Source organism: Papio anubis, chromosome 19 (assembly GCF_008728515.1).
Source record: "Papio anubis isolate 15944 chromosome 19, Panubis1.0, whole genome shotgun sequence".
Taxonomy (NCBI): domain Eukaryota; kingdom Metazoa; phylum Chordata; class Mammalia; order Primates; family Cercopithecidae; genus Papio; species Papio anubis.
In genome coordinates, this window is record NC_044994.1 from 14020124 (window position 1) to 14040474 (window position 20351).

Sequence of the window (20351 nt, forward strand, 5' to 3'; positions counted from 1 at the left end):
GCCCAGTCAATCAATGAGTCACTCAACAGAATTGTTTTTACATTTCAATTTCCAATTGTATATTGCTAGTAGATACAAATACAATTTTTGTATGTTTTCCATATATCCTGTGACCTTGCTTAAACTTATTCTAGTATCTTCTCTGTGGATTACTTAGTATTTTCTATATAGCAATCATACAAACCAAAAGAATAAAAAATGCAGAAGTAGAACCACACATATGTATAAACAGCAACTCAAATTACTTAAGAAAAAAAGAACCATACATATATAGTCAATTCCTTTTTTTTTATAGAAGTGCCAAAGTAATATGGGAAAGGATTGTTTCCCAAAAATAGGACTAAACCAAGTAGATATCCATATACCAAAAACAAAAAAACCCAAACAAAAAACCTTGACTTTACTTCACAACTTATCCAAAAATTAAATGGGTCATAGACCTGAACGTAAAAACTTAAACCATAAAACCAGCCAGGCCTGGTGACTCATGCCTGTAATCCCAGCACTTTAGGAGGCTGAGGCAGGAGAATTGCTTGAGTGTAAGAGTTCGAGACCAGCCTGGGCAACATTGTGAGAACTCATCTCTACTGCACACACACACACACACACACACACGTGTGTATATATATATTTTAATTAGCTGGGTGTGGTGGCATGTGCCTGTGTCCCAGGTACTTGGGAGGCTGAGATGGAAGGATCACTTGAGCCTGGGAGGTTGAGGCTTCATGCCACTGCATTCCAGCCTGGGTGAAGAGGGAGTGAGACACCATCTCCAAAAAATAAAAATAAATAAAAGGACAAATATAAAAATGGTCAAAAGATTTAAACATCCACTTTACTAAAGGAGATATACAGTTAGCAAATAGGCAAGTGAAAGTGTCATTAGTGATTAACAAAATAGAAATAACCACAACCAGATACTACCAGTTGCCCACTAGAATGACTAAAATTAAAAGACCAATAAAACCAAGTATTGGTTAGGACGTGGAACAATTAGAATTCGTATACAGTGCTGGTGTTTTTTTAAAGCAGGCACTTTGAAAAACAAATTGGTGGTTTCTTACAAAGTTTGACATAAATTTACTACTAGGTATGTACTCAAGAGAACGTTGGACACCTTTCTAAGCAAATACTTGTACTGAATGTTTGCAGCAGTTATTATTAGCCCCATACTGGAAGCGAAGCCAAATGTTAATTAAGCTAGTGCCTGGATAAACAAATTGTGCAAATTGTGGTGCACCTATGCAATGAATACTATTTAGTGAAATGTCAATGCTGGAAAAGCTCAGGAAACTTAAAGAAAATCCCCATTGTTCACATTTATATGAGAAATAGACATGATAAAAAATTAAGCTGACACTCAGGAGGCTAAGGCGGGAGTATTCCTTAAGCTCAGGAGTTTGAGGCTGCAGTGAGCTGTGTGCCACTGCACTACAGCCTGGGTGACACAGTGAGACTCTCAAAAAAGAAGAAGAGAAGCTGAGATCAGGTGCCCTCTGACCACACATCAAAGAAACATAATAAAAACAAATGAGAAATTCCCATCTTGAAGAATATAATATAACATTACCAAAGTTTCAGCTCCATATACCCCTCCCTAGTATCAGAGTTGTAACCAGAGGGCATGCGTGGTTCTAAGACCTAAACGAAATGATCAAAGTTTATCTTTTGAATCTTCAGCTCTTTTGTTGATCTCATTTTTTAAAAATTTAAAATTATGCTAGACATTTGCTAGCCATTTTTATATGTTATTTTTCTTAATCTTCACATTAACCCTGTGAAATAGGTTTTAACTGTCACCATTTTGGAGCTGAGGAAATAGATGATGGAGCTTTGACCTAGGTCCCCAGACTCCGAGGTGCACTTATTTTGTGCCTCAGTCTTTTTCTTCATCAGGGTTCAGCTTTTCTCATATGATTCTTTGGCTGCCCTAGGATCTGGGGTAGGACTTTCTGCTTACTTTAATGCATACTTTTATGTACGAATTAAGCATTGCCTTCTCACCTAAAGCAAAGTTTCTTTTCACAGATTGAGGAAGAGCTCAAATATGCAGCAAGGGGAAGTGAAATTATCAGCTCATTAAAGTAAATCTAAATCCAGTGTGCAGACTCATTAATGTAACTTTTCAGGGAATATTTACAGTTCTAAGGAGTTAATTATTTCCATTGCTTTATAGTGGAGATTGAAAGAGATCTGTCTTTGAGCTGTACTGTGCTTTGTCCTTTTTAACTCTTCTTAGATGGAATTAGCATAATAAAGATGATTTTTTTTTTTTTTTTTTGAGACGGAGTCTTACTCTGTCGCCCAGGCTGGAGTGCAGTGGCCGGATCTCAGCTCACTGCAAGCTCCGCCTCCCGGGTTTACGCCATTCTCCTGCCTCAGCCTCCCGAGTAGCTGGGACTACAGGCGCCCACCACCTCGCCCGGCTAGTTTTTTGTATTTTTTAGTAGAGACGGGGTTTCACTGTGTTAGCCAGGATGGTCTCGATCTCCTGACCTCGTGATCCACCGGTCTCGGCCTCCCAAAGTGCTGGGATTACAGGCTTGAGCCACCGCGCCCGGCAAAGATGATTTTTAAAACTTGCTGTTTTACTTCGGAAAGTTAGTTGCCCCATCCATTTTTCTACTTTAACAGCAACTGTTACCATATGAGAATAACCTTACAGCAGCTGAAGGAGAAAGTAGCCAGCAGTGTTCGGTGTTATTTATTCCTTATGAGTAGTTAGTTTTCATGTTCTTTACTGTTTTCATGTTTACTTTACTTTAACCATTTAAAATTTGTTCTTCTCGTTCAGGGTAACGCAAACCTGGATATCCAGAATGTGAACCAACAAACTGCCCTACACCTTGCTGTTGAACGACAGCATACCCAAATTGTTAGGGTAAAGTATTGACATACATTTTAGCTTACAATTACGTTTTAACCATACAGATTCTTAGAACTTCCTGAAAATTGAAATGATACAGTGTTACATGTCTCAAAATGGCATAGTTAGATGTAAGTAAATCTGAATACAATGTGATTTGCCAAGACACATAAGACTATATGCTTGAGATTGGTTTCTATATATAGATGGTACTTTTCTAAAGCTCTTCAGTAAGTATCCTAGAAAGGATTAGGGAAATTGGTAAAGCACCATAAGCAAAGTTTTAATAAACTTATATTTACTGCTAAAGTAATCGATTGAAATGTCAACTATGCATTTTTATTTAAGGGGTTGTAGTTTAGCAAACACTGTTCACATTTATTGTTATTTGAAATTCCTCTTGCTATCCTCCATGGCTTTCCTCATGACCATACATTTGGAGAAAATTTACCAAAAGAAATGGAATCAATAATAACAGTTGCTTGTTTGTTTACATAATAGAAGAATTTTGAACATTATGATTTGGTCCTGGTGGAAGTGCTTGACATATCTCAAGTCATATATCTAAAGTTAAAAAGAGAAATAAAGTCCTAAATATCCCCCCATTATCATCATCTTAGAGTAGATGAATTAAGTAACATATCGATTCTCATATATTTTTATTTTCTCTAATTCGATATATTTAAATAACCAGAACACATCAGTCTTTGTAAGGAGCCACAGGGTTGGAGAAGAATAGAAGGCAAAAGCATAAAAATGATTAGCTTTAGTTGTAACTTCTTCAGTAGGTCCGGGGTGCTCTCACCATTACTTTAGATATGTTGAAGTTTCTTATGTGTGTGGACACGTTACCAATATGAGACATCTTTCTCTTTTAGCTTTTGGTCCGTGCAGGTGCCAAGCTGGATATTCAGGATAAGGATGGGGATACTCCTTTGCATGAAGCTCTAAGGCATCACACTTTGTCTCAGCTACGTCAGCTCCAAGATATGCAAGATGTGGGGAAGGTGGATGCTGCCTGGGAGCCATCCAAAAACACAGTGAGTAAAGATCATCTTTCATTCAGTACCAGTGGAAGAACCTTTTTATGCAAGATCTTATATTTACTGGTAATCTAATCTGTATTGGATAAAATATTTTATCAGACCTACGTACTTAGAAACTTAGTTTATGAACTTAGTCAGTACTAACTTATTGCTCCACATTTTTACCAAAAGTTGTTCAGTTCTGTTGTTGTTGTTGTTATGGACTCTCACTGTGTTGCCCAGGCTGGAGTGCAATGGCTTCATCTCTGCTCACTGCAACCTCCCGGGTTTAAGCGATTCTCTTGCCTCAGCCTCTCAAGTAGCTGGGATTACAGGCGCCTGCCACCATGTCCAGCTAATTTTTGTATTTTTAGTAGAGACGGGGTTTCACCATGTTGGTCAGGCTGGTCTTGAACTCCTGACCTCAGGTGATCCACCTGTCTTGGCCTCCCAAAGTGCTGGGATTACAGGTCTGAGCCACCACGTCTGGCTGTTCAGTTCTTTTTGACATCAACCATTCATAAGTAGATATGTGGTGGTATCTTACTGTGGTTTAATTTGCATTTCCCTAATGACTATTGGTGTTGAGCATCTTTTCATTTGCCTATCACCACATGTATTTTACAAAGTGTCTGCTCAAATCTTTTGTTCATTATTTTGTTGTGTTTGTTGTTTTCTTATTACTGAGTTTTGAGAGTTCTTTATGTAATCGGAATACAAATTCTTTATATGTGAATGCACATATTTTCTCCCAGTTGGTAGGAGATTTGTCTTTTCATTCTTTTTTTATTTTTTATTTTTTGAGACGGAGTCTCGCTGTGTCGCTCAGGCTGGAGTGCAGTGGCATGATCTCGGTTCACTGCAACCTCCGCCTTCTGGGTTCAGGTGATTCTCATGCCTCAGCCTCCTGAGTAGCTGGGACTAACAGGCGCCTGCCACCATGCCCGGCTAATTTTTTGTATTCTTTTTAGTAGAGACGGGGTTTTGTCTTGTTAGCCAGGATGGTCTCGATCTCCTGACCTTGTGATCTGCCCGCCTCTGCCTCCTGAAGTGCTGGGATTACAGGCGTGAGCCACCATGCCCAGCCCTTTTCATTCTTCTAATAGTGATTTGGAAGAGTCAAGTTTTTTAATTTTGAAGAAGCCTAATTTATCAAGTTTTTCTTTCATCATTTATGTTTTTTTTTGTGTTCTGTCTGAGACATCTTTGCCAAACCCAAGATCACTAAGGTTTTATGTTTTGTACTAGAAGTTTATAAAGTTTTAGCTGTTATGTTTAGGTCTATGATTCTTTTTGAGTTAATTTTTATATATTGTGTGACGTATGGATCCAGGTTCATTTACTTGTGGATATCCAGTTGTTCCAGTACCATTAGTTGAAAAGACTTTCTGTTTCTTTTCTTTTTTTTTTTTTTTTTTTTTTTGAGACAGAGTCTCGCACTGTTGCCTGGGCTAGAGTGCAACGGTGTGATCTTGGGACACTGCAACCTCCGCCTCCTAGGTTCACGCGATTCTCCTGCTTCAGCCTCCCAAGTAGCTGGCATTACAGGTGCACACTACCACACCCCACTGATTTTTTGTATTTTTAGTAGAGACGGGGTTTCACTATGTTGACCAGACTGGTCTCGAACTCCTGACCTCGTGATCTACCGGCTACAGTCTCCCCAAGTCCAGGGATTACAGGCATGAGCCACCACACCTGGCCGAAAAGACTTTCTTTTTCTACTGAATTGCCAGTGTACTTTTATCCAAAATCAGTTAATTGTTTATGTGAGGATCTCTTTCTGGATCATGTATTCTGTTCTATTGGTCTATGTTTTTAGCTATTTCCCCCAGTCTTGATTACTGTCTACATAATACGTGTTGAAGTCAGGTAGTGTAAGTCCTCCAGTTTTCTTGTTTTTTCGAAGTTAATTTGACTATTCTAAGTCCTTCACATTTCCATATGAATTTTTAAATCATTTTTAAGAGGGTAAAAAGGTTCTGAGACCAAAGTGTTTGAGACCTCTGCCTTATTTATGACCATGGGTAAATTCTCTTAGCTCTGTGTGCCTCTTTTTTTCTCATTTTAAAATGGGAAGAGGAGAGCACTTACCTTGATAAGGTTGTTGTAAATATCATGGAAAGTGTGTAAAATAATACTTGATCCATTTTAGACACTCAATAAATGTTAACAATTATTGCTACTATTTTCACATAAGATGATGAGAAGAATCTCAGATAATATGATCAGACCCTAATTTGTCTCATTCTCTATATCTTGGCTCAGTTCCTAGTCATTGATTCTTTTCTCAGTTTTCTCTCCTGTCATTGTTTCAAGTTGGTTGCTAACTGCTCCAGAGCCAAATTAATTAGTATCTCAATCGGAAGTCCCACTTTTGAGTTCTGTTGGGCTTAATTGACTTGATTTGGGTTATTTGTCCATCCCTGTACTAGCCACATAGGTAAGGTAGAGATATCTGACTGGTTTGGGCCATTTTTGGTCCACCCCTGCAGCTGGAGAATGTAGGTCCACCTCTACAACTGGAGAAAGCATACTTGTGTGTATGCTTGAGAAAACCGGGGTAGAGCGGTGGGGAGGGAACATTAGGACTGGAAGTCACAAATATCCAACACACACACACATACATATATGTGATGGCAAGAATTGATGGCAGATTCCTAGAGGGAAAATCATGACTCTTTTTATTTTATTGCAGTTAATAATGGGACTTGGTACCCAGGGGGCAGAGAAGAAGAGTGCAGCATCTATTGCCTGTTTCTTGGCAGCCAATGGCGCTGACCTGAGCATTCGAAATAAGAAGGGTCAGTCGCCACTTGATCTCTGTCCTGATCCGAATCTCTGCAAAGCACTGGCAAAGTGTCATAAGGAAAAAGTCAGGTTTGTATAATTTATTATCATAAAACTTAATATTCTGTACAGAAAATATCATGTGGTTTCATAATGGAGGACGTGGCTACTTGAAGATGTCTTTATCTTTGCTTTTCCTGTGTCTTTTTGTTGACCCTTTCATCCCTGAAATTTTTCTTCATTGAAAATTTTTCTGCAGGCAGCTTGTCTCTTATTTTATGCCACATTCCACACATTATTAAGTGCAATGCTCTATACTTAATAAGTTCCAAGAAACTAAACTAGTCTGATCTTCTAGTACTCCCATGTGTTAGAGGGATTTATAAGAAAAAGTCCTCTAGTAAAATTGCTTTTATTAATGTTATATGTATTTTAAATTGTATTTATTTTTTATTTTATTATTATTATTTCTTAAAAATAGGTCTCGCTGTGTTGCCCAGGTTGGACTTAAACTCCTGGGCTCAAGCGATCCTTTTGCATCATCCTTAGTAGCTGGGACTTTATGCATGTGCCACTGTGCCTGGCTCTGTATTTAAAATTCAAATAGAATCTTCCTAAGAGAGGCAACTTACACTCCGTGAACAGGGTATATATCTCACACAAACTCTGTAACAAATCTTAGCACCCTGCTCAGTGCCTGACAGGTGCACTCAGTAACTATCAATGGAGAATTGACAGAATTAATACATGAATGCAACAGTTCCTGGTGGAGTTTTCTCTAAAGATGATCATTTCACATTTGTCTCTTTTTCTGAAAGATATGTCAGTGATTTTAGTTATTATTTATGACATAACTGATTTCCTTATGAGATATTATGGCTGTACAAAAAGGTATACATCTCATTGCTTTTTTAAATCTGAACAGTGCTGTGCAACTGTTGTTGCCCTTTATACCTGGTTCTTGTCACTGAAATTTCAGTAGCTGTTCCTTAACCTTAGTGTTCCTTGCCTCTCTTTTAATTTATGTGTAGTGATGAAATATTATCTCTTTGGAATCTGTGCATAGAACTGTGTTATAGAGGAAATTAATATAGTGAGGTATATACATTTCTTTAAGTGTATTCTTAAGGAACATTAAATTCTATTACAAAAAGAGCATGCATCGGCCAGGTGCGGAGGCTCACACTTGTAATCTCAGCACTTTGGGAGGCTGAGGCAGGTGGATTGAGGTCAGGAGTTCGAGACCAGCCTGGCTAACATGGTGAAACCCTGTCTCTACTAAAAATACACAAATTAGCTGGGCGCACGCCTGTAATCCCAGCTACTTGGGATGCTGAGACAGGAGAATTGCTTGAACTGGGAGGCGGAGTTGCAGTGACACAAGATCACACCACTGCACTCCAATCTGGGCAACAAGAGCAAAATTCCATCTCAAAACAAAACAAAATAAAAAAGAGAATGTATCTATAAATATAAAGATACAAGGCACTATAATTACTGCAGTAATAACTTTTAAACAATGGGGTCTAAGATGGACCCTCTTTGTGTACGTGTGTGTATGTGTTCATGAGTTTCTGAAGATTGTGGTAGAAACAGGACATCCCTTTTCTGTAGCTGTAGGTGGTCATAGGTATTTCTGTGCCTTGTGTCTGTGTTTACAAATGCATTCTATCTTTCTGTAATATAATTTTATATGCCTTAAGGATACACTTAAAATGTCAAAACAGCAGCTGAAGTGTTATATTTTCCAAAGTGCCCTATCTGTTGTGGACTCTGATGACACTTTGTTCCATCTTTGGTTAGGATAAATAACATGGGGGCTGGTGGGGATTTTTGTTTTATTCCTATGCCTTCCTCTGCTGGTTCTATATAGATACAACAGGTTCTGAGCAAAATTTTGTTTATGCTAAGTTTTTTTTTATTGCTGTTTTTTATTTCATTGTTAGAAGATTCATCCTTTTCCACTGGGTGAGTGAGTGTTCAGTTTGAAGTTTGAATTGTGTTAGAAGTACCTAAAGATGCAGAGATGTATATAAACACAAAAATTTAGTGTTTCACATACAGATGTTAAAGCTTAATTCTTTAATATGACTTTTTATGTATACTAATGATGCTCCAGGTGTATTTTTAAACATTTTAATTAGTGAATTTGTAATAAGATAGGCTTGATTTGAAATACTTTCTTTTATTAGTGGTCAGGTGGGTTCTCGGAGTCCTTCTATGATTAGTAATGATTCTGAAACCTTAGAAGAGTGTATGGTGTGCTCAGATATGAAGAGAGATACTCTTTTTGGCCCATGTGGACATATTGCTACCTGTTCTTTATGTTCTCCACGAGTCAAGAAATGCCTCATCTGTAAAGAACAGGTTCAATCCAGGACAAAGGTAAGATATATTTAATATAGTATTTTGTCATTTTATGCAGTTCTTTGAGACTAGAATTAATAATAAGATTAAATGACGTCATGCATCTGTGTAATTTTGCTCTTCCAAACAATGATTTAAATATAGGAATATATAATTTCTGTATTTATCAGGAGATCAGAATTTCTTAATTTATTGCTGGTTTACAATCTTGCTTATTAATGTACTGATTTGCTAAGTTAATTATTATCTGAGTTTATCGATACACCATTTTTACTGCCAAATTTTTTTAGCTGTTAATGTGTTCCCTTCATTATATCTAAAGTATGGTAAAGTTAAAATTATCTACCATTTTGCTTTCAAAGCTCCCTGTAACCTAAAGATAGATTTATTCTACTTTGGATTGTAGTTACTTGTATGTTGCACTTTTTTTGAAGTACACAAACTGTTTTGTATTCATGTTTGTAAAATACTTAATTCATTTATTTGGTAGATTGTCACACATTCTAGATTTGATTGTTTTATCAAGTTGTTGTTTAACTTGCTATCTTCTGTGTTTCCTGTAAGCTGGAAGTTAGATGTAATAGTTTGATCAGGGTCTGCTTAACATTTTTGGCAAGAAAGCTTCACAGTTGATGCCACACACTTTACATTATGTCCCATCTGAAGGCAAATAAAGTCTTGTCTCCCTGTAATTAGTGATGGCCAAAATCTATATCTGCTCTGAACATTGTCTCTCTCTTGACTCCTTTTGCTTTTTGGGAAGTATAGTTCTTTTCTGAGTTTTATTGTTTTCCATGTAACTTAGTGCTTTATTATAACTGTACCATATTACTAATTTTGCTTTACTGAAATAATTTATTTTTTAGTTTTTCAGTACTCAAATGTGTGTGTGTGTTGCATATAAAGTGAAATTTGAGTTTCTTACAAAAATGTTTCTCTCGAGGTAAATAGTTTAAACCAAAGAGTATGTTGGTTTTGAAGTAAAAACTCATGGAGTTTATATTTCTTTTTCCATTCCCTTCTTTTTATAATCTTTATTTCTGTCTTGCTATTTATTTTTTCTTAAGCTATTCATTAACCATCATTAATAAGAAAGGAGCTGTTAGTAATTCTCATAATGAATTAGCTGGCAGTGACTTAAAAGGTGTTGCCTTGATAGTGCTTCTTCTATTTTCAACCTTCTAAGCCTGGGTGGTTTTTATGATCCAAATTAATGTATCTTTCATAGAATTTTTGGCACAGGAAAAAGCACAAGGAAGTTATTTTTGATAGGAGATACTGGAGTGCTTGTATGTATGTAGCTGCTTGATCAATTCATAAAGCTGAGAAGGGTGAACTAATAGCACTTACTGTGTGCCAAACACTGTGTTGGCATTTCATTTGTATTAAATAGGTGTTAACCCTGCTTAATAAATTAATGTGGATCATTCTACTTGGCATTTATAATTTGCTTTGGGTGCCTGCTTACAAAGTAATAGTTTGGGAAAGAATATAAAAGAAGAACAAAAATTTAAGCCGTTCTTTTGTTTTTAGATTGATCTGTGTATTCTGCCATTGTGTTTGAAACTTTTTGTTAGATTAAACCCTGTTTCAACAAACCTTTATTGAACTCCTCTGTTTTATAGTCAAGACAAAGATGTATATAATAATCACCTGCTAAAAATTTGTAATCTATTGGTAAACTATGACTTATATATAAGCTACTCTGTCATATTGGGTGTTATAGGTGCTTTAAGAGAGTTATAAACTGAGTAGGAGTTTAGAGCCTCAAGTTGTCAGAAGCAGAGTCTTAGCTATGAAGTTATCCTTACAAAAGCTGTGGCTCAAAGAAATATACTGACAGCTGGTTCTTGAATGCAGGTCTCTTGATTCTTAAGCCCCTGTTCTTTTCAGGTGCATAGACAAAATTAAGAATGATGTCTGCAAGGGATAGTTGATAGAACAGAGAAGGAGAGAGGAAAGAGGAAAGAATATGCTTTCATTCTTTTTCAGACCTTTTGAATATAGTTATTTCAAGAATTAATAGGCTTGCAATTTGATTTTTAAATATAAAAGTTTTAAATCTGTAGAAAAGTAGAAAAACTATTGATACACCCACCCAACAGATTTGCCAGGTTGGTTGTAGAGCCTTTGACTATGAAGAAATAGTGACCCCAAGTGGTTAAAGGATAATGAACATCTTCATTGAAGAAAAACAAATTATAGTATTTGGAGGGTGGTATAAACAAGCATGGGATCCTTTTCTGTTAGAGAAATACAAAGAAAGAAATTAATTGAATTAACATGAACTATTTCTGTTGAAATAGCAAATATACGTTTTAAAAAATGCTAGCAAGGAAAGTGGCAAACAGGCAGTCTCTAAACTGGAGTCTAGGAGGCCAACCCGGCTGTATGTACAAACATGACACAGTATGCTTTGGTTTAGTGACTCCACTCCTGGAAGTCTAACCTGAGCAAATAATTCAGGAGGAAAAGGTATGGCTACAATTTTTTTTCTTACAATAGGGGAATAGGTACAGATATGGTTTTTAGAGCAGTTGGCTATATTATTTTAAACTCTTTAGAAACAATTCCGACAAAAAGACAAATGCAATGGAAACCGTTTTAAAAACCAACACGTTATATAGAAAGGAGAAGATAATTATTATGTATTAGGCACTGATTTTATATATTACACATTGAACTACTTTATACCTATCTGATTTACTCTTTATCACCCTGTGAAGGATTATTCTTTATTGTTTAGATAAATAATGTTGTAGCCCAACAATGTTAGGTAATTTGTTGGTGTTGGAGGTAGATTTTGAATCCAGGAATGTCAGTGTCTTGATCAACCGTGTCTTACTGCATTCCACTTTTTCTCTACTTACATAAATTCTGTGTGCATACTGAGGTGTAAGTTGGGAAAGTCCATAAAGAGAAAGAGAGAGAGCATGCGTACATGTATTTGGTTGTTTGGGTGATGCTGTAGGTGAATAGTAGTTGCCATTTTTGAACAGTAATATTAAGTGATGCCAGAGATGGCTAAATGTGACTGTGTGTTAGAAGGGAGAATAGGTGAAAGACAGATGAGTAGCCAAGGGCTGTGGGGTGGGGATACAGGAAGCCAGAGCCAAGGTAATTAATAGTTAAATGTCCAAGCTCAGATTAAGTGGACATGAAGAGGAGGTGAAAGTGAGGGAGATTATGGATAGGCTGTGGAAGTCTTGCTAGAGATCAGGGAGAAAGAACAGCCCAAAGCCGTGGGCTTCAGGCAGCATGGGAACTGACCAAGTTCTGGAAAAGGGCACTTTAAGGTAGAGTATCTTAAATGTGGGTAAACAGAAAAATCCCTCTTGAATTTTAGCAATTTGGCTAGTCTAGCTAGATTTTTATTAATATTAGAAATCTGTCTTCTTTTAGTCATTTCTTTCAGTCATTTCTTTTTTGTTTTTTTGAGATGGAGTCTCGCTCTGTCGCCCAGGCTGGAGTGCAGTGGCATGATCTCGGCTCACTGCAAGCTCCGCCTCCTGGGTTCACACCATTCTCCTGCCTCAGCCTCTGGAGTAACTGGGACTACAGGTGCACGCTGCCACGCCTGGCTAATTTTTTGTATTTTTAGTAGAGATGGGGTTTCACTGTGTTAGCCAGGATGGTTTCAATCTCTTGACCTTGTGATCCACCTGCCTCGGCCTCCCAAAGTGCTGGGATTACAGGCGTGAACCCCTGCACCCGGCCTAGTCATTTCTTATTTTACTACTTTTATTTGTCCATTGTCTTTTTTAGTTCCCCCTCAAAAGTAGTTTTTTGGGGAAAAAATATTGAAGCCTCCAGAGGCTTTCTCAGAGGAAGTGGAGTTTTTTTTAATTCTATATTTTAGGACAGATAGGGAGATGAAAGTAGAATAGAAATAAGTGCCTGTTAAGCTAGGATATATAAAGATGTGAAAATGAATAACCAGGAAAGTAGAGGATGAGGGGAAAGTGTGTGTTAAATTTCTCTGTGCCTAGAGTGTTTTCTTATGGAGGAAATACATTTGGATATAATCGAACTTGTTAACGTTACTAGATTTATCTACAGATGGTCACTCTGTGCTGTAACCTCTTTTTCTATAGATTGAAGAATGTGTGGTATGCTCTGACAAGAAAGCAGCTGTTCTTTTTCAACCCTGCGGCCACATGTGTGCTTGTGAGAGTAAGTAGCTTATACAGAGTTCCTCAATATTATTATAAAAATAGAAAGTGAAACAAAAGTATGGTTTTGAGGGTTTTTTTGCTTTTGCTTTTGGATAACTCATAAAAAAGTTGATGGGCCCCGAGTACCTTCTATTTCTTTCTCCATACTAGAATGTCAGCTGTTTCCCTCCATGCGTCTGAGCATTAGGGAAGACTGAATATGCTGTGTTTTATTTCAGTTGTATTAGCACAAAAGGGTCTCTTTCCACACATAATAGAAATTTATTTTGAAAAATAAATATTAAAACATTTAGTCTAGCCTTTGTTCACATACAAAATTAGCATGTCTTCATTTGTCTTCACCTTAATATTGCCTCTCCTGTGTACTTTCCTCACTGCAGAAGAATCAACAGCAACCGTTTCTGGGGCTGTAATTTCTGGCCTTCTGTAAACTTTTATGCCAAGAGAGCTTTTAGAAATCTTTTCTTTGTGAGGATAGTATTAAAATTTAAAAGATGTTTTAAAGTTTCTTTTAAGTATATTGTCTTGAAGGCCTTTGCCCTTGTTCTTTTCAAGTTCATACACTGTTAAATATTCTCTTCCCTTTGCTTTTCTTCATTTTGTCAGTAAAGGATTTTATTTTATTTTATTTTTTATTTTTGGCAGAGTCTCGCTCTGTCACCCAGGCTGGAGTACAGTGGCACAATCTCAGCTCACTGCAACCTCTGCCTTCCTAATTCAAGCGATTCTCGTGTCGGCAGTCAGAAAAAAAAAAAAAAGCCTTCTCAAAAAAATAAAAAAAAAAAAAAAAAAAAAAAAAAAAAAATTGCAATAGGCAGCTGGTCAACTGAAGAAAGGGTGAAGGTTTTCTTTTGTAACATTTTGCCTAAAGTGACTGTTTTTGTTTACAAAAGAGTGGTATAATGGCTATTACCCAATACTATCAAAAGGGCACATAAAGAATTCTCTGTCTTAAGTAAAAAGGACTCAGGTTACTTAAGTTTTCATAGGCCAGAGGTTGGCAGACATTTTTTGTAAAGGGTGAAATAGTAAATATTTTTGGCTTTGTAGGCCACATGGTTTCTGTAGTAACCACTCAACTCTTTCCCACTGCTCTACTCTGCACTGTGGTGCAAAAACAACCATGGAAAATATGTAAATAAATGGGCCTGACTGTGTTCAATGAAACTGGTTTTATAAAAGCAGATGACAGGTCAGATTTGGCCCTCAGGTGTAGTTTGCTGACATTTATCATTCACCAAAGTGATACCTACATGAGACTTGAAAGATGATTATAATTATTAGTTGATAACACAGATTCTAGAGCCTTAATATAATATTTCCCCCCAGGAGCTTCCAGAATTTTTGCCATGGCCTTTGTTCCTTTTTAAAATTTTTTAAAATTAAATTAAATTTTTTTATTTTATTTAAAAAGCTTCAGCTTTAAATTTAGCCTTCTGACTCTGGGCTTGTGCCTTCAACATTTTCACAATGACATTCTGCTCTTTGAAAGGAAAGCATTCTTGATCCTGTCATGGGTACATTTAGCAGTCATGGAAACACTATCGGCCGTGCTGACAGTTTTTAAAATTTTAGACAACCTTACAAGAACTTTAGGTCTCACAGCATGAATCCCTTGAAGTCTGCCTGAGCACACGCCACATGCAGACATTGGTGCTTTCCCTACCTTCTTGATATAAAGTTAACAATACCAGGGTTTGGGACAGCCTAGTTTTGTTAAATGCTGTGTTGTAGGAAAGCCTATGATGGTGTGTCAAAACTAGATCATGCTGAGTGCCTCTAGATAGCATCCCTGGAAGAGGAAAAACAGTCTTTGCTTTAAAATGTATTTAATGACAAGAGCAACAACCAACTTTTATTGAGCTCTTAACTCTGTACCAGGCATTTTAATCTCTTTTTGAGTATTTCCTCATTTATTTTCAGAACAATCCCAAGAAGTAGATGGTTTTCTCTATTTTATAGACATGCTCTTAAACATTTATTTGCTAAGGGAGATGAAACTGAGGTGGAATATATTCCTTTCCCAAGGAGTATACGGTAACGTAGTTAGTGCAACACTGCCATCACAGTCAGGTTAGGCGGTGAAAGTGCCTTGGCATGCCAAAGGAAGGAGAGATTACATCCCTTTTGGAGGTGCTGAAGAAAGATTAGAAACAATATAGATAGAAACAATACAAACAGAGAAGATAGAAGCAAAGATAGAAACAATACAATAAACAGTTAATTTTAGATAATTGTGTTTATATATTATATATTTAGTCAATTAGTCCTTATGTTGAAGAAAAAATCTGCCTTCAAATTGAAGACAAATCCCAAACCAGATTTCCACTTAGCGTTAGCTCCTACCTAGTGCATCATGTATAACCAAGCGTCAGACCCATTTATGTTTAGGTTTTGGCATGAGGTCAGCCTTGGTAACTAACTGTTCTCCATCCATCAGTGTGCGTAGTAAACTGTTAGGAATGTAGGCCCTACTCTGTCCACATCAGTGGTTTTGTGCTTTGTTCAAATCTAGTGGTTTGCCGTAACCTGGATATTCTGCCATGGTTTCCATTATTTTTCCCATTTTTGAAATGACAAGACACTTGATATGTAGGCTAAGATATGGAATACATTTTCATAATAAATGTTAACGAGAAAGAATATGTTGAATTGCTGTGTGTTATTTTATAATTAATTAACAAGTTTAGATGTAAGGTAGTATTAACAATTCACAACATACAGTTGTGTCTAGATATTTCTTATTGGAATGGGAATGCATTCTTCTGAAATATTGTTTATAGCCTTTGCAAATCAAATATTAGAAAGATAATCTTTTATGAAAATTAAATTTTTTTCCTGAACTGCTATATTAAAAAAGCAATCAGTAAGCAATTTCCTTGTTACATTGCATCAATTTGGTAAGAGAAGGAAAGAATTGTTCAGTATATTTTAGCACTTTTAGAGAAAAGCCATTTACAATAGAAAATATTTTTAGAAAATTATCATGTTGGCGGGGTGGCGGGCAGGGTGGGAGAGAGCATTAGGACAAATAGCTAATGCCTTCAGGACCTAAAACCTAGGTGATGGATTGATAGGTGCAGCAAACCACCATGGCACACGTGTACCTGTATAACAAACCTGCAGTTCTGCACATGTATCCCAGAGCTTAAAGTAAAATAAAAATAAACAAATATAAAGAAAATTATCATGTAAGCAAGCTTATAATTCTAGTATTAGTTGACATTTGTCACTGTTATCTCTCTCCTTTATTCTCGAGTCTTAAGATCTTGAAATATTTATTGTTTCACTTATTTCTTTAAAAAACAAATTTCACAGTTTATTCAGCTGTATTAGAAAATGTCATTGTTTTCATAATGGAGGGCTCTCTATTCTGGAGGCTACCAATGGAGAATACTCATTCTTAGGTTGATAACATTTTAAGGAGGTAGAATTGCATATTGATGTAACTTGTATAACATATATTTCAGTGTGAAGTTTAAGTCATAAAGATTAGCAGAGAAAGGCAACACTCTCATTAATGTTCTCTTTTGTAAGAAGTGTCTGTGTTACCATTTTCCAGACTGTGCTAACCTGATGAAAAAGTGTGTGCAGTGTCGAGCAGTAGTTGAACGAAGAGTGCCTTTCATTATGTGCTGTGGAGGGAAAAGTTCAGAAGATGCCACTGATGATATCTGTAAGTCAATTGTCTTAAGCATCTTCATATTTTGCTTTTTTTGGGGACTTGCACGAATACCTCTTCTCTTTCGTAATATACTACTGCCTTATAAAACCTAAGATGTCTGACTTGGATCCACAGTGGAGCAGGTATTGTTTTCTGGTGCTCTTGTTATATTACAAGAAACCTGAAATTCTATTTTTCTGTGATTATAGAACTGTAACATCAATCTTTTGAGAAACATGTATGCTATTAAGAATATTGTTGTGTTCTTGCATAAAGAAAATTTGTGCTCTATTTTAAGATGAAGTTTAGTGTGTTTTGTCCAGGGGCGGGGCACCATATTACAATTTATTTTTCAGTTTACTGAAAGTATTAACCTGCTTCCATTATGCAACAGGTTTGTTTACTTCGTTTAGGTTTTTTATGGAATGGTAATTATTTGGGGCAGAGTAATTATAGGCAAACAAAAATGTTAACAGTGAAAGGGTGGAAAAATGAAAAATAAATGATTTCCCCTCAACATTTTCAGTAGTACAGCTATTTCAAAGTATTTTTTCTCTTTGCTGAATGGTTTCTTTGATTTCATATTCTCTGAACATTGTTTATGAGCAGATGAGGAAGAGCATTAGTGTGTAGCAACTTCTGCGTGAGATTTTTGTCTTTATCACAAATAGAACAGAATAAAAATCTCAGGGACAGATTAACTAGAATAAAAGACCAAGGATCTAGAGAATAGGAAAAGTGAAATCAAAGATTTCCCTTCATGTTTGCGTACTATGAATGATGGCCTTTCTTGAGTTCCTCATCTCAAATCAGTAATAACAAGGAAGTTTAGTCATAAAGAAAGGAGACTAGATTTTTGTATGTTCTCATAAAAATCATCTAAGAGATTTTAATTATTGCTGCCAAAGCTGGCCAAAACTCTGCTGGTTACTTTATTGGTTCATATGGTACAGGAACAGAGGAAACAAGCATAGAATGTATTGGTGAGCTTGCCAAAGGAAGCATGTAGAGCCTTGGAAAACCCAGAAGTCTGTGTATGTATTGTGCTCTGGCTGAATTAAATATAATTATAAATTAATGTGCGAACTATTTCTTTTTGGAGTTCATAAATGGAAGAATGTAACAGAATGTCACTACTGTATCTGTTGTCCAAGAGTGAGAAAAATTTTTAAAGAGGATTGTAATAATAGTTTTATGTTTTTAATAAACAAAACAGTAATAATTTTATAAATACAATGTCATTCTGTCAAAGCAATAATAACTGAAAATCTTTTAAAATCTACATTACAGCAAGTGGGAATATTCCAGTGTTACAAAAGGACAAGGATAATACCAATGTCAATGCAGATGTGCAAAAGTTGCAGCAACAGTTACAAGACATTAAAGAGCAGGTAATAATGATTTCATGTAAACAGTGACGCTATGAATGGCACTGAATATTTTCCCGTAAAACTACTAGTGTTTCTGTAATACGTATGGTTTATATTAGTGTATCACTTGTATTATTTGAATATTTGCAATGATTAGAGGGTTTAATTGGCACTTTCCAAAACAGATAACACACAAATGGCCAATGAACATGAAAAAATAGTCCAATCATATTAGTGATCAGGAAATGAAAACTAAAACCACAAGGAAGTTCTTTTTCATAACTGTTAGATTGAGGAAAATGTTAAAGACTGTCAGTATCAAGTGTTAGGCAGAATATGTAGCAGCCATAACTCATACACTGCTGGTGGGAATATGTATTAGTAGAAACACTTTGGAAGACAGTTTGTCATTATCTAATAAAATGGAACAAGTTATTGTTTAGGAATATAAACTTGGAAAAAACCCATACAGATGGTATTAAAAGTCGAAGGTAGTCCAGGCGCAGTGGTTCATGCCTGCAGTCTCAGCACTTTGGGAGGCCAAAGTAGGAGGATTTCTTGAGCCCAGGAGTTCAAGAGCAGCCTAGGCAACACAGTGAGACCTCAACTCTACAAATAATAATAAAAAAAATTAGCTGGGTGTGGTGACCTCCCAACTACTTGGAGGCTGAGGTGGAAGGATCACTTGAACCTGGACAATCGAGGCTGTGGTGAGCTGTGATCGCACCACTGCACTCCAGCCTGGGTGACAGAATGAGATCCCGTCTCAAAAAAAAAAAAAAAAAAAAAAAAAAATTCAAGGATAGTGGTTTTCTTGGCAAGAGACGGCTGGAAGGGGCACAAGGGAAGAAGGGAAGTCTCTAGGTCTGAATGCTCTGTTTCTTGATCTGAGTACCAGATACATGAGCTTGATCAGTTTGTGAACTTGTATTAAACTGTACACTTATAAGTCATGAACATTTCTATATACGTGTGATACTTTAATAGAAAGGGGCCGACATGATGGCGCACGCCTGTAATCCCAGTACTTTGGGAGGCTGAGGCAGGCAGATCACCTGAGTTCAGGAGTTCAAGACCAGCCTGGCAAACATGGCAAAACCCAGTCTCTACTAAAAATACAAAATTTAGTTGGGCGCGGTGGTGCGTGCCTCTAGTCGCAGCCTACTCTGGTGGCTGAGTCAGGAGAGTCGCTTGAACCTGGGAGGTGGAGGTTGCAGTGAGCCAAGATCGTGCCACTGCACTCCAGCCTGGGTGACAGAGTGAGACTGTCTCAAAAAAAAAAAAGAAAGGAAAAATGTGCCTGTACACACATATACCATAAAGAAAAGCAGGGGAAAGATAATGCAAAATTCACCATAGTAGTCATCAGTGAGGGATACATGGAAAGGACTGGGGAGGATTTATAGAGGGGCTTCAAAAATAAGAGTAACATTCCATAGTTTAAACTGGGTGTTTGTTATGTTATTCTTTGTATCTTTTTTTCTTAGAGTCTCACTCTGTCACCCAGGTTGGAGTGCAGTGGTGCAATCTTGGCTCACTGAAACCTCTGCCTCTCAGATTCAAGTGATTCTCATGCCTCAGCTTCCCAAGTAGCTGGGACTACAGGTGCACACCGCCACCCTCAGCGAATTTTTGTGTTTTTATTAGAGATAGGGTTTTGCCATGTTGTCTAGGCTGGTCTTGAACTCCTGGCCTCAAGTGATCTACCCACCTTCCCCTCCCAAAGTGCTGAGATTACAGGCGTGAGTCACCGTGCCTGGCTGTTCTTTACATCTTATATGTATCAACAAATGTACTCTTTTATATCTACCTAATATTTAATAAAAGCAACAATAAGATAAAAAAATTAGCAAAAACTTGTAGGTTTGTTATGTTAAGTAAGACAGCAAGTCTTTTTTCTTTTTGGCCATACCTTACCATTTGACCAAGTTACTAAATCTGATTTACAGGCTTGAGCAGTTCTTTATTTAGCCAATCACGTCAGTATTGCCATTCAATTGTTAGAATCATCACTCCTGTGTTTTCTATCTGAATTTATAAGAAAATAACATGGTCAGTAGTTAGCAGCCCAGGATAACTAATGACCCTTGTGAT

General features: G+C 36.8%; 1 protein-coding gene and 1 pseudogene across 3 annotated transcripts in view; one reads left to right on the forward strand and one right to left on the reverse strand.

The window, feature by feature from the left end:
• Positions 1-20351, forward strand: part of MIB1 (mindbomb E3 ubiquitin protein ligase 1) — a 133126-nt gene that overhangs the window by 103365 nt on the left and 9410 nt on the right. For all 3 annotated transcript variants that reach the window (XM_009192508.2, XM_003914226.4, XM_021929853.2), the window contains exons 14-20: positions 2795-2881; positions 3745-3906; positions 6590-6771; positions 8874-9066; positions 13143-13221; positions 16786-16899; positions 18178-18278. In XM_009192508.2, coding sequence (XP_009190772.1) covers positions 2795-2881; positions 3745-3906; positions 6590-6771; positions 8874-9066; positions 13143-13221; positions 16786-16899; positions 18178-18278 — 918 coding nt within the window. The remainder of the gene's footprint in view (positions 1-2794; positions 2882-3744; positions 3907-6589; positions 6772-8873; positions 9067-13142; positions 13222-16785; positions 16900-18177; positions 18279-20351) is intronic.
• Positions 14630-15013, reverse strand: LOC116271467 (annotated as a pseudogene).